Here is a 13,209-nt window from a genome sequence, read left to right on the forward strand (position 1 = left end):
CCTTTACACTGGTTGTTAATTATTTGTAATGAAGAGTTTTTTCTTAATAATTAATGTTTTGATTTTTACAATTTCAAACTTCCCTCTGCTTAAGATTCAAATAGAAAGCAAATAACTTTTTCTACAAGTAATTTGTTAAATTGAATTATTTTAGTGAAATATTATTTATTTCATTCTATAGAAGATTATGAATACAATATCCAAAAAATATGAAAGTAAATTAAGACACTAAATGACATAGGTTACAAGAGAGTAAGTACCCTGCGGCAAGGTTTTTTATACTGGTAAACTACAGACCGTACAGCTAGTATAAAACGAGTTACCTAATCCGAAAAAATACATTCTGACAACTAAATAGACACATTCAACATGTTCTCTAAAGTAAGTACCTACAAAAAATAAGTTGCAGAAAAACATGCATATTACAATATCTTTAAAACTTATATGTATACATAAATGTAAGTAGATAAAAATACTAAAATAATAAATATTTTCAGTTGGTAGCTCTGTGCGCATTCGCCGCCGTGGCCTCAGCTGGGCTAGTGCCTGCTGGAGTGCACTACTCCTCAGCTGCAGCCGTCTCATCCCAGAACATCGTCCGCCACGACCAGCCCCAGGCCTACGCCACTCCCGCTGTGTACCACTCCGCCTCCGCTACCGTGTACCAAGCCGCTCCCGCCCAAGTGTACCACGCTGCCGCCGCCCCCGTCGCCTACCACGCCGCTCCCGTGCACTACGCCGCCCCCGTCGCTAAGGTCCTCGCTCAACCCGAGGAGTTCGTGAGTATCCCATTTATACACATTCACACAATTTGGAAGTGCCAAAATATATCGATCACACGATCTTATCGCGTTTTCTGTATTCTAGGCTCACCCCAAATACGACTTCTCCTACGCCGTGTCCGACCCCCACACCGGTGATGACAAGCAACAACAGGAGAGCCGCGACGGCGATGTCGTGAAGGGCTCCTACTCGTTCCATGAAGCCGATGGCTCTATCAGGACCGTGGAGTACACCGCTGACGACCACAACGGCTTCAACGCGGTCGTGCACAACAGCGCTCCCACCGCCGCCCCCGTCGTGTACAAGCAAGCTATCGCTCCAGTCGTCTACAAGGAAGCGGCCGCTCCCGTCTACACCCACGCCGCTCCCGTCTACGCGCACGCCGCCCCTGCCCACCAATACTACCACTAAAATGTGACCAAATAATCGTTGATTAATTCTTATTTATTGTAATATAATGATTATAAAATCGAAACATGTCTTTGCTAAAAATTCCTTCTTACTCCTATAAGATGACATGACTTACTGATTCTAATAGTTAACAAATTATTTTATATTAAAAAAAGAAAATAATGCATGTTTATACATTACTTACAGAGATCATAATTTCGAAAAGCTCATTAGCTAGTTACTCTCAACTGAATTGTAACGAAAGCATTGTAAGGCTAACGCAATAAATCCTGCTCGTAAAAGTTATAAAGACAATCTTTAAATAGGAATTGTCTTGAATCTAGATTGTTCTAGAAACCATAAAAATACAATTTCCATAGTTATTATAGTTGGTTAAAATAACAATAACAATATAACAATAATTTTATTTCCAAAATATAATGATAGGTACATAGAAATTAAGAAACCTTGCTAGGAACTAGGATTCCCTGTGTCGTGGGAACAAGTTTCTTCCAGTTGTACATTTTGTTCCTTATGTTAGAGAAAACTCTATTACATAAAAAAATCGCAAAAAAATTACAAAATAAAATGATCTGTCAAGTAGCACTTATTATAAAAGTTAATTAATATTTACATATTTTTTTTTTAGTAAAAAGTTAACTTTGGATTTAAATTTGACTAACTTTTCTAATTTTATGTTGCAGTTTCAAATCATTTGTGTAGCTGTATAGATTTCACAAATCAAGAATCTACAATACAATCTACATGTTATCATTAAATGATAATAATCAGCGCCTGCGCCGGGGAATGAAAGGCTTTTAAAAAAAGTTTAGTTACTTATTGTTTTAGGTAGGTTTTATTTTTTACATACACAATAAGTAAACTCTGGGTCAAAAAAGTTTTCTGTCTTCGAGCGTAATAGCGTTACATAAGATAACATTTTTTGAGGGTTTACGAAACTGACTTGCAGTTTAAAACACTGGTTGTTGTTATAAAAAAATGGTTATTAGTATATTTATTAAGGGCCCTTAGTAGGTGAAAACGAAAAAATGGACTGTTTTCTATGAGCTATAATTGAAAATATTGAAGTTTTTTCGCACTGAATTACAGAACGTATGTGTGATGGGATGACTGTTTCCAAAACACGATTGGAAAAATTTTGCTCGATAAAAAAAAATCCTGAAGTTACCTCTAAAATATCATATAAAAATTCTCATTACAACTGTATTTTACGATAATAATTCGTATAAAATCACAAATACATGGGTATTTACCTTCTCGATTTCGTGACTGTTTTAGATTTAGAAAATACTAAATATTTTCATTCACTTTTTGATAAAAAATGTGAATGGCACTTACGATTTTCAGTTTCGAGCACGTTGATTCCATACTAAACGCGGGACCCTTCACCGCTTACCTCAGGCCCGAATAGCTGAATTTTCGCTGACCGCCTAACCCCCCTTAACTATTTTTGTTGATTAATTTAATTAGTATGTTATGAATTACCAGTGAAATTCATGTTTATTTTATTAAACTCAATAAATGTTATTAAAAATGCCAAATCTAAAGAACAATCTGAATCTCGAACAAAATGCTACCATTTTTCAGATTCTCAATTTTGCAGATTGATCTGACAAAATATATCTAATAAGAATAGAATAGAATAGAATAGAAACACATTTATTTCCAAAAAAATGATACAGTACATTAGATACAGAAAATACTTATAATTTAAAAAACAGGGTATAACTGGGTAAAACAATATATTGTGTAGACGTAATAATATTATATTATATCTGTATCACCTCAGGGAAAAGGATTACTGACTCAGCATGAATGTTACAGCTGATGCTGTAACGCTGTTATTCTGTCAGCACCATATAAGTAGAGAGGAGTGACTAATAAAAGTAGGTATAATTTTAAAGAACGGACTAAATTATGCTATACAGTATTACAATAAAGTAAGAAGATATTGATGTATGAAGTATGTAACATAGTTTGCCAGTCAGAACGTAAAATCGGCTGAGTGAGTTGAGAGGAAACGAATCAGTAATAAAAAATAAATAGTGTGTAATAATGAATTTATGTGTAATTTATGAATTTATATTGCCAACGCCAAGTACGTAGAAGAAGTTAAAGACATCCTTTCCAGAACAATAATATATAAAACGTAGAATATAGATGAAGTAAAAGAAGGACACAATTTTAATGAATATCAAGTAGATTATAGTTTATAGTAGATATTATTAAACACAGAAAATAACAATAGGTATTTATGTAGACTGTTTTTGAATAACATGAAAATAAGCTTTCAACTTCTTTTTAAAAGTGTCCCTTGATTGAGAATTTCGAATAGGAGGCGGGATATCATTCCAGCATTTCGTAGCAAGAAATCTAAAACTTCCTCTAAAGGCGGCTGTTTTGTATTTAGGCACAGAAAAAATATTTGTGCATGACCTACATTCACTCGAGACTTTGGAGGTCCTCCATAAAAGTTTATCATATAAATAAGAAGGTTTTTTAAATTTAATAACGTCAAAAAGGAGACTGGCAAAGTAAAGTTTTTGACGGTTTTTCATGTTAAGTAGGTTATGCATGTTTAGGTATGTGATAAGATATTAGGTATGTGATAAGATGGTATGTAATAAGATATTATACTAGGACTAGATCATGATAATGATTCTATCGTTCTTAAAAACAAACCGAAAATTAGGATTCTGAATTCAAGCCGCATAGGTAATATGATTATTTGAAGCGATACATTTATTTGAAGTGAAAACGCACGCACCGGTAATCAGAATCTAAATTCAGATTCTTGTCAAGACGGCTTTACAGTTAACTAGCTGTCCCGGCGAACTTTGTACCGCCCTGTCAATGTATGTTGTGTTACCTTTTAGCTGAACTAATTTAGGCTTTGATGAACGTAATACAATGATACAAAATAAATATTTATATGGATTGATATATAATAGTATTTTAATTTATTACTTCAAACACGTCTCAGAGAAAAATGATAGAATTTTAATAAGCTGTGCAGCATGGATTAACTCTTTTCATTCTTTAACTGTTATCGACCACGCCATCGTTTCGTTTCACTTTAGTTGTGATAATAATTCTACCATTATCATTGGGCGATCGACGCTGATACAGTGGGTAACCATCGCTGCTTGTGATGGTCTCTGCCATCAATTTTCGTGGATACCTTTTGGAACACTCGCTGTCAACCATGCATGGTGTTTGTTGGTTGATGGTTTCACCCGGTCCATGAATCATATTCGTGATAAAAACGTCATGTCGGTCTGGATCGGTTTTAGGATTAGCAATCCCCGCACACTCATATATTTATTCTTTCGACTAACCAAATTAAAATGTGTGCATGCTGCAAGCCAGATTTTCGTCATTCGATTGAATACATCCATCCTCAGATTACAAAATAAAATACAGATGGAGCATGTCAATCATTCATCGCCCTTGTCAAAGAAAATACGAAATCAAAAACGAATACGTTCCTCCGCTAGTGCTATACCGATTCTAGTGTCATGCAATACGTCAAAAGGGGTTTGATATTTTAGTAAAAAAATGCTGTCTTGTGATATTAAAACGCTGTAAAACTTGTACCCGAAAACAAACAAAAAGATAAAACATCGTTTTACAGATTTTCTGTAGATTATTTGGCTTATTTAATTTTGTATACAAATAATAATTTTACAAATACGAAGGAATTCAAAACTTCAACGTATGCTGCCAGTATTTTGAAAATGAATTTGCCATTTTTAGGGGTAAAATGGTTAAAAGATATTCGGGGTATAGGTCTACCAGAATCTGATGGCATATTTATATATAAGAAATAAAAGATTTTTATGTGGCAACTTATTTGACAACTATCAAATTGGATGTCAAATTATTTGTCTTTTTTGCAGTTGATGAATAATTTTTAGGATTTTGTCTAAAAAATCTTCGAAAATGTCGAAAAAGTCGCTGCGATCACAAGCAAGAGGTGTTGTTTATAATGTGTATAGAAAAACATTCGATGAAGAAGGGTCAAACACATCACAATTTTCAATTTTGAAGATTTTATTGGTAAATTGGACTTACCCGTTTTGATACTATGAATTAAAAAATATTATATGTAGGTAGCTATAATATTGTTTGTTGATTAGAATATAATTTTATGAAAACTTATTACAGGAGTTTCCAATACGGCTATTCGTCAAGTCCAAGCTGTCCAAGTCAATTTTATAATGTGTGTCTGTTAATACTTACGAGAATAAACATAATTTTATATTATTTTTATTTTATTTTATAAAAAAATTATAAGCAGTTTTGATCTACATTATCATTATATCGATATTTTCACATGGCATACTGGTAATGAATATATACAAATATAGGTATGTGTAAATAATAATATGTATTACCTGTATAAAAGTAATTTGTATAATTGTAAATAAATATTATACATGTAAGTATGTACCTACATAATATTAAGTGGATATCATTTTTATTAAGTACAGTATTGTCCACTTATGTAATGTGAGTAATGATATTGAGGACAAAATAAAAAATAAGCAGTATCAAGATCGTTCTGTCCATTTTCCCAAGGGTTGCACACTCAAAATTTTGATTTCCCTAATTGCCATCAGATTCTGGTTTACCTATAGTGCTGTTGGATTTTTCGATCGTGAATGTGATTATTTGTATAGTGCAATAAAAGTTCATGGTCATTATTAGATTATTTTAAAAACCATTATACATTTTTTTGTTACTTTTATAAAAAGCGTCATTTTCGCTTGCGATTTAATTCATGTGAACACATGATGGATATGATGAAAATAAAATGTCCCGCATTCTCGACTAAAACCTACCGCTATTCGCATTCATATGTTTTGAAAAATAAAAACTTTTTTTAATGTAATTTATTTAATAAATTTAATGTAATTTACTTATTTAATAAAAATTGAATAAAATTATTTTGTGTGTTCATGTATAACTTTAGTAGATAGGTGATAAAATAATTTTTACAATATTATAAAATAATATCAAAAACCCGAATTTATATTAAAATAAAAATTAAAACATGACTGCTAATAATTTATGTATCCTACGTCACTACCACCACAGCTACCTTCATAATTCAGATGATTGTAATGACACCTCATAAGTCACAACTCAAAATCGATCCAACAGTTTATACTGCAGGGCGTGTCAAAGAAATATTATACATACATACCTACACTCGAAAAACATAACCCTCTTTCTTCCGTAGTCGGGGAAAATTTTGGGAAAATTTTCAATATCTGGTAACATAACACCCACACAGAAGCACCGTGTACGTACAGTGCAACGGCGAAATGACAGCACACATAGCTTTATGGAAATGACGATAAATTATTCGGTTTAGTTCGGCAACGCTCCATCTGTCTTTTATTTTGTAATCTAAGCATCCATCATTGAATAATTCCAAAGATGTGTTCCTTTAATGTAACTCATCAGTGATCGGATTTTTTTCTTGAAAACACGTGTGGTGATGACGTGCCGATCACTTGATATTTGTCCGGGAAGCAACAGTTGAATAATTTCCATCCATTTCGGATTACATATAAATGTAATGAATAGATCTGGCCGACCATAATGACGAACATATTATTATGTCATTGCATCTTGCACATATTCACTTGGGCTACCTGTGTATGTCGCCGGTAAAATAATCAATAGACCAACATTTTCTGCATCTTCTTCTGTGCTAATTGCATGGCGTAAATGGATGCAATCTTCAAAACGCAATTTAGCTTGGTTCAATCGAATGAGCCAGGGCCTCCGTTTCAATTTTAACGTTATAATATTATTTCAACGCAATATTGTTGAAGCAGTCGACGAAATCGCGACAAATAGTTGTCAGAATTTTTACATTTTTAGAGATTTTTTTTTTAAATAATTAATCGAACTATCCTTCTTGGTTAGTTTCCTCACCGAAAATACCTTATCAACTTCTGAAAGCACGCGTAAACTTTTATGTATCTGCTTTATATTTGAGGAATTTTTATGTATCTGCTTTAATTGCACTTTTCAATAATTGATTTAAAAAAAATACAGACAATAGTTTATTCACCCTTTTTACTTTTGAATTATTTTACACAAAATACATTTTTGAACGCATGAATGTCAAACAATATTTTGACCGTATTCAACCGTATTTGACTGGATTGACAACTAATGATTGACATGTACGAAAATCAAAATTATTTTTATATAGTGGCCCGCCCCGGCTTCGGCCGTGGTACATATTTCGCAATAAAAGGTAGCCTATGTCCTTTCTCGGGTATCAAAATATCTCCATACCAAATTTCATGCAAATTGGTTCAGTAGTTTAGGCGTGATTGAGTAACAGACAGACAGACAGACAGAGTTACTTTCGCATTTATAATATTAGTATGGATTACTTGGTTCTGTTGACGCTATAATATTATAAGGAAAATTATGTATTTAATCTTCAAGACGATTCCCATTATAATATTATCTAGTTTACTAGAATGCTAAGTATATATTATATTATACGATTATGTATATTATATTATTATTGTGCATTATGTCATTGTATAACGTGATAATTGTGATTATACATGATACATGAATAAAATAACACAATGAATAGAAATGAATTGTTACAAATTTACTGTTATAATTTGTACCAATAAAATGCGTTAATTTGTACTTAATAGTATATTTCAATAAATAGGATTTCATCAATGCATCATTTAGTGGTAGTATTGGTGAGCGGGGGCGGCGTGCGCGTAGACGGGAGCGACAGCTTGCTTGTAGACGACTGGAGCAACAGCTTGCTTGTAGACGACGGGGGCGGCGGTGGGAGCGCTGTTGTGTACGACCGCGTTGAAGCCGTTGTGGTCGTCAGCGGAGTACTCCACAGTCCTGATGGAGCCATCGGCTTCGTGGAACGAGTAGGAGCCCTTCACGACATCGCCGTCGCGGCTCTCTTGTTGTTGCTTGTCATCACCGGTGTGGGGGTCGGAAACGGCGTAGGAGAAGTCGTATTTGGGGTGAGCCTGAATGCAAAAAACGCGATAAGATCGTGTGATCGATATATTTTGGCACTTGCAAATTGTGTGAATGTCTATGATTGGGATACTCACAAACTCCTCGGGATGAGCGAGGACCTTAGCGACGGGGGCGGCGTAGTGCAAGGGAGCGGCGTGGTAGGCGACGGGGGCGGGGGCAGCGTGGTACACTTGGGCGGGAGCGGCTTGGTACACGGCAGCAGGCGCGGCGTGGTATACAGCGGGACCGGCGTAGGCCTGGGGCTGGTCGTGGCGGACGATGTTCTGGGAGGAGACGGCCGCAGCTGAGGAGTAGTGCACTCCAGCGGGCACTAGCCCAGCTGAGGCCACCGCTGCGAATGCGCACAGAGCTACCAACTGAAAATAAAATTCATACATGTATATTTTTATTTCGCGAATGAATATTTAAGAATTTTTTTTATAGATTTTGGCAAGCAACTAATAACTTTTTGGCGTTGGCATTAACATTTACTATCCACACTTACTTTAGAGAACATGTTGATTATATCTGTTTAGGTGTCAGAATGCATTATTTCAAATTAAGTAGCCAGTTTTATACTTGCTTACTGATCCACAGTTCACTAGTGCGTCATGCAAAACCTTGCTCCGGGCTACGGTCGTGTAACCTATGCCATTCATAAAATTACTTTCATGAGTATTTCTTTCACGCACATTATTCAAAACTTATTTTAAAGTTTTAGGTAGGTACTATGTGTTCCAACGTTAAATTAGTTACTTTACTTAATGAGTTTTAAAAACTATTTAACAGCATGAAATAATGTAAGTTTAAAAAATAATAATTTGGCAATTTTTTTTAAAAATCTATTCAGTCATGTTATAATGATTTTACGATGTATTTATAAAAAGGAAAATAAAATCCGCGAAAAAAGTCATTGTATAGAAATCAATTTTATTTTTGTTCATCAACCACGCTCAAATGATGTTGAAATTTCAATCAATTAAGTATGATTTCTCCAGAATATTTTCATTTTTTTTTCTTTATTATAATTTAATGTTCATCAGTTCGTTCTTATAAATTCAGAATTTAATAAATTAAATGAAAATGTTCTTTAAAAAAAATTAAATATCTCTGGTAATGTAAAATTGGTCGTTTCATACTTAGCACGACTAGTGTTATACGTAGAGACACGGCCTTTATCAATTAAGTATTTAATTTCAAAAAATGTCCATATTATTTATTTTCACACAATAATTTTAAATTATCCTTGAAGTTTTAAGTGATATAACGAAGACTGAAAGACACTCCTAAATTAGTGAACTCGATAGCTTTGAATGGTGAAATAGTAATTTTTAGGCAAAATACAAGTCGATCCACAAATGCAATGTTTGTGACACTCAACGGCTATTAAGTGCAGTCGGAGTAAACTTTCTTTTGTTTTCTTTATTAAAACGAAATATTGTACAGTAGATAAGCGTCCCTGTTATTCCTTTTTCCTGTCGGCTGCTCACTGACACTGCTGCTCAACTCATTCGTAAAAATCCAGTTATATCAATATAGCTATTTTTGTTTATGTTGTTTTATTACAATAATTGGAATTGATCCCTCAAAGAAAATTATTAAATCTATTATACATTTTATATTTAATACAACGGTACACGTTGGTTTCTTTGCAAAAGCAATTCGTAAGAGTGGATGAAGATAAAGCATAACATTATTTTTGTCCAACAATAATACGATAAAAAGGCAAACAAGCACAAAAGTCAACATCTACAATCATTCTTTGGATGCACCCGTCGCGTCGCGTTGGTGGCCTAGTTAGTTAGGACCTTGTTATATCCATTATAAATATTGTATGTGAGAGCTAAATCCATCCCGTCGAACACAAGAATTCCTCTACGAATTTGAACTGAACTTAACATTTTTTTTTACTAAATTCTCATTACCATTATAATTAATAATTTTATGCATAATGGAAACATCATAAAGAGTAAATATGAAATTAATAATTTTTCGGCATTTTGACAATTTTTTTTAAATATTATCATCATTCCTTGTCTCAACACTCAACAATAATTTTCGTTCATTTATATATACAACTAGCTTTCCTCCCGCAGCTTCGCCCGCGCAGTCAAAAGAAAAACCTGCATTGTTCCCGTTCCCGTGGGATTTCCGGGATAAAACCTATCCTATTTCCCGGGGTAAAAAGTAGCCTATGTCCTTTCTCGGGTATCAAAATATCTCTATACCAAATTTCATGCAAATTGGTTCAGTAGTTAAGGCGTGATTGAGTAACAGACAGAGTTACTTTCGCATTTATAATATTAATAGTATGGATTCATAAACTTTTTGAAGTTTTGTTTGTCTCTCTTTCAGAAGTTCAGATTCAGAAGTTGAATCGCAATGATATAATTGTCAACACAAACAAGTGTACAACATAGTTATGAATCCAACCCCAACCCTTTGTGTTGGGTTGAGCAATAGCGCTCCGCTGGCCACAGCAAGACAACCGGATAGTTCTTGCAATTCATTGTCAGCAGTTTTGTTAAAAAAATTATCATAATAATTGCTTTATAATTTTAAAACATTTACATTAATAACTCAGAATTGTTCAGATGTATTAAGTAAGTTTTTTTTTTAAGTCCATTCGCTCTCCGTGAAGTTTTACTACATATCATCAAATGAATGCTCAATGCGGTATACAAAATATTGTGATAAAATATCATTCATAGAATAAAACAAATATAAATCTATTTGTACTTTATATTTACAATAAATATTTTTTTTTATTTATATTAGATAATATTTAGTGGTAGTATTGGTGAGCGGGGGCGGCGTGCGCGTAGACGGGAGCGGCGTGGGTGTAGACGGGAGCAGCCGCTTGCTTGTAGACAACGGGAGCGACAGCTTGCTTGTACACGACGGGGGCGGCGGTGGGAGCGCTGTTGTGCACGACCGCGTTGAAGCCGTTGTGGTCGTCAGCGGTGTACTCCACGGTCCTGATGGAACCATCGGCTTCATGGAACGAGTAGGAGCCCTTCACAACATCGCCGTCGCGGCTCTCCTGCTGTTGCTTGTCGTCACCGGTGTGGGGGTCGGACACGGCATAGGAGAAGTCGTATTTGGGGTGAGCCTAGAATGTAGAAAATGCGATAAGATCGTGTGATCGATATATTTGGTCAATTGTAATTTGTTAATTGTGTGAATGTGTATGAATGGGATACTCACGAACTCCTCGGGTTGAGCGAGGACCTTAGCGACGGGGGCGGCGTAGTGCACGGGAGCGGCGTGGTAGGTGACGGGGGCGGGGGCAGCGTGGTACACTTGGGCGGGAGCGGATTGGTACACGGCAGCGGGCGCGGCGTGATACCCGGAGGCGGGGGCGGCGTGGTACACAGCGGGAGAGGCGACGGCGAGCTTGGCAACGGGAGCGGCGTAGGCCAGCTTAGCCTGGGGCTGGTCGTGGCGGACGATGCTCTGGGAGGAGACGGCTGCAGCTGGGGAGTAGTGCACTCCAGCGGGCACTAGCCCAGCTGATGCTACCGCTGCGATTGCGCACAGAGCTACCAACTGAAAATTACGCAATTTGATATTAGTATTACTGTTATTTTATTAACTAAAAATATGTTTTTTCTGTTACCATCCAACTCACTTTAGAGAACATGATTATAATTCCTGATTCGAATGTAGAATGATTTTTTTTTAACAGCGCACTCATTATATACCTACCGTTCAGAGTCATATTATCTGGTATCAACATGAGTTACCTTGCCGCGGGGCATTTTAATGAAATCTATTACAAGCCACGGATTACTTTCATTACGCATGACTTTATTAGGTATTTCATTTAAATAAACCTTAATTTGAATACAGCTTACTCAGTTTTTATTTAATTCCTTTATATTATTATCTAAGACTAAAAATCTTACCGCTGTAATTTCGTTGCTATTCTTATTTTGTAAACATTATTGTAAATGTGTTAATGTTTTAATTGGCGTTATTATTTAATGTAGATTAAAAAATAATTAAAAGTATTATAAATAAATAAAAATAAAATAAATTAAATTATTAGGTACCAATAGAGTTATAATTTCATAAAACTCCGATGTCTTATTTGACACCGCAACGGTGTTAAATTATTTTAACGCATGTCCTTCTCCAAGGCTCAACAAAATTGATTTTAATCTTTTTGGAGGTCACTTAATTTATTTTTAAAATTAAAAAATAATAATTAAACGCTAACTCATGCCATTTAGTACTTATTCCTTTATTTCATATAATATCGTACGTGAGATTAGAAATAATTATTTTACATACTAGTATTCTTATTAAGATTGATTCTTAACCCTCCGTGAACCACGTGGATAAAAGTTACGTCCTGCACTACGTGGGGTTTCCTGGACCCAATAATCTTTCCACGTTTTTATAGCTAGTATTTATTGTAAATTTGTAATGTGTATATTATTATTATCCCTTGACTATAAGAGGTTAAAAATAAAATAAATTTATCAAATATTATAAACATTTATTATATCTTTAGGCTATGTAACAGAAATAGTACTTTTTACCAACTAAAATAAGACTATGTTCGGTTCGGTAAGACTTTAAGAAAAAAAAAAATACGTGTGGCACTCGGGGACTGCCGCGGTAAAGATATTGCATGCTATGCCTTCAAACCACACCTCCGTGCCCGTCGGAGTGGGGAGCGTGAGGTTTTTCGTTACGGAATTTCTGGATTCGGTCCCCGCGCTCAAAGCCCGCGATAGAAGCTATGCAATAGCTTAAAAATTAATATCCTGTACATCCTCTTCACTGTCACTTTTAGACTGAATGCTCAAGTGATCCGAGTCATCTTCACTTCCAGGTAGAAACAGCTCATCCGTATCGCTATCATTTTCTTCCATAAGTGCGGATATTATTGCATTTCCATTAATGAGATGAGCCATAATGAGCCCTAGAAACAATTTCAGATAATTTTAAATAATAAAAAAACAAACTAAATAA

General features: G+C 35.0%; 2 protein-coding genes across 3 annotated transcripts; one reads left to right on the forward strand and one right to left on the reverse strand.

Moving 5' to 3' along the window:
• Nucleotides 1-322: 322 nt before the first annotated feature.
• LOC149904488 (uncharacterized) lies at nucleotides 323-1,258 on the forward strand. Its single transcript, XM_090107487.1, has 3 exons — nucleotides 323-381; nucleotides 498-779; nucleotides 868-1,258. Exons 1-3 carry the CDS (start codon nucleotides 370-372, stop codon nucleotides 1,192-1,194), a joined length of 621 nt encoding a protein of 206 aa, XP_089963613.1. The 5' UTR covers nucleotides 323-369; the 3' UTR covers nucleotides 1,195-1,258.
• Nucleotides 1,259-7,878: 6,620 nt separating this feature from the next.
• Nucleotides 7,879-11,908, reverse strand: LOC149904489 (cuticle protein-like). 2 transcript variants are annotated; one of them, XM_090107491.1, is made up of 5 exons: nucleotides 11,858-11,908; nucleotides 11,434-11,775; nucleotides 11,034-11,338; nucleotides 8,322-8,547; nucleotides 7,879-8,234 (listed from the first exon to the last, which is right to left on the reverse strand). In XM_090107491.1, exons 1-5 carry the CDS (start codon nucleotides 11,867-11,869, stop codon nucleotides 7,929-7,931), a joined length of 1,191 nt encoding a protein of 396 aa, XP_089963617.1. In that variant the 5' UTR covers nucleotides 11,870-11,908; the 3' UTR covers nucleotides 7,879-7,928. The 2 variants fall into 2 exon arrangements, with proteins under 2 accessions (XP_089963617.1, XP_089963616.1); XM_090107490.1 differs by lacking the exons at nucleotides 11,034-11,338; nucleotides 11,434-11,775; nucleotides 11,858-11,908 and adding an exon at nucleotides 8,732-8,774 and having other exon boundaries at nucleotides 8,322-8,603.
• Nucleotides 11,909-13,209: the final 1,301 nt, after the last annotated feature.

Source organism: Colias eurytheme, chromosome 11, assembly GCF_061535395.1.
Source record: "Colias eurytheme isolate Ceu_HAF_F1 chromosome 11, ilColEury1 Martin Lab GWU primary, whole genome shotgun sequence".
Classification (NCBI taxonomy): domain Eukaryota; kingdom Metazoa; phylum Arthropoda; class Insecta; order Lepidoptera; family Pieridae; genus Colias; species Colias eurytheme.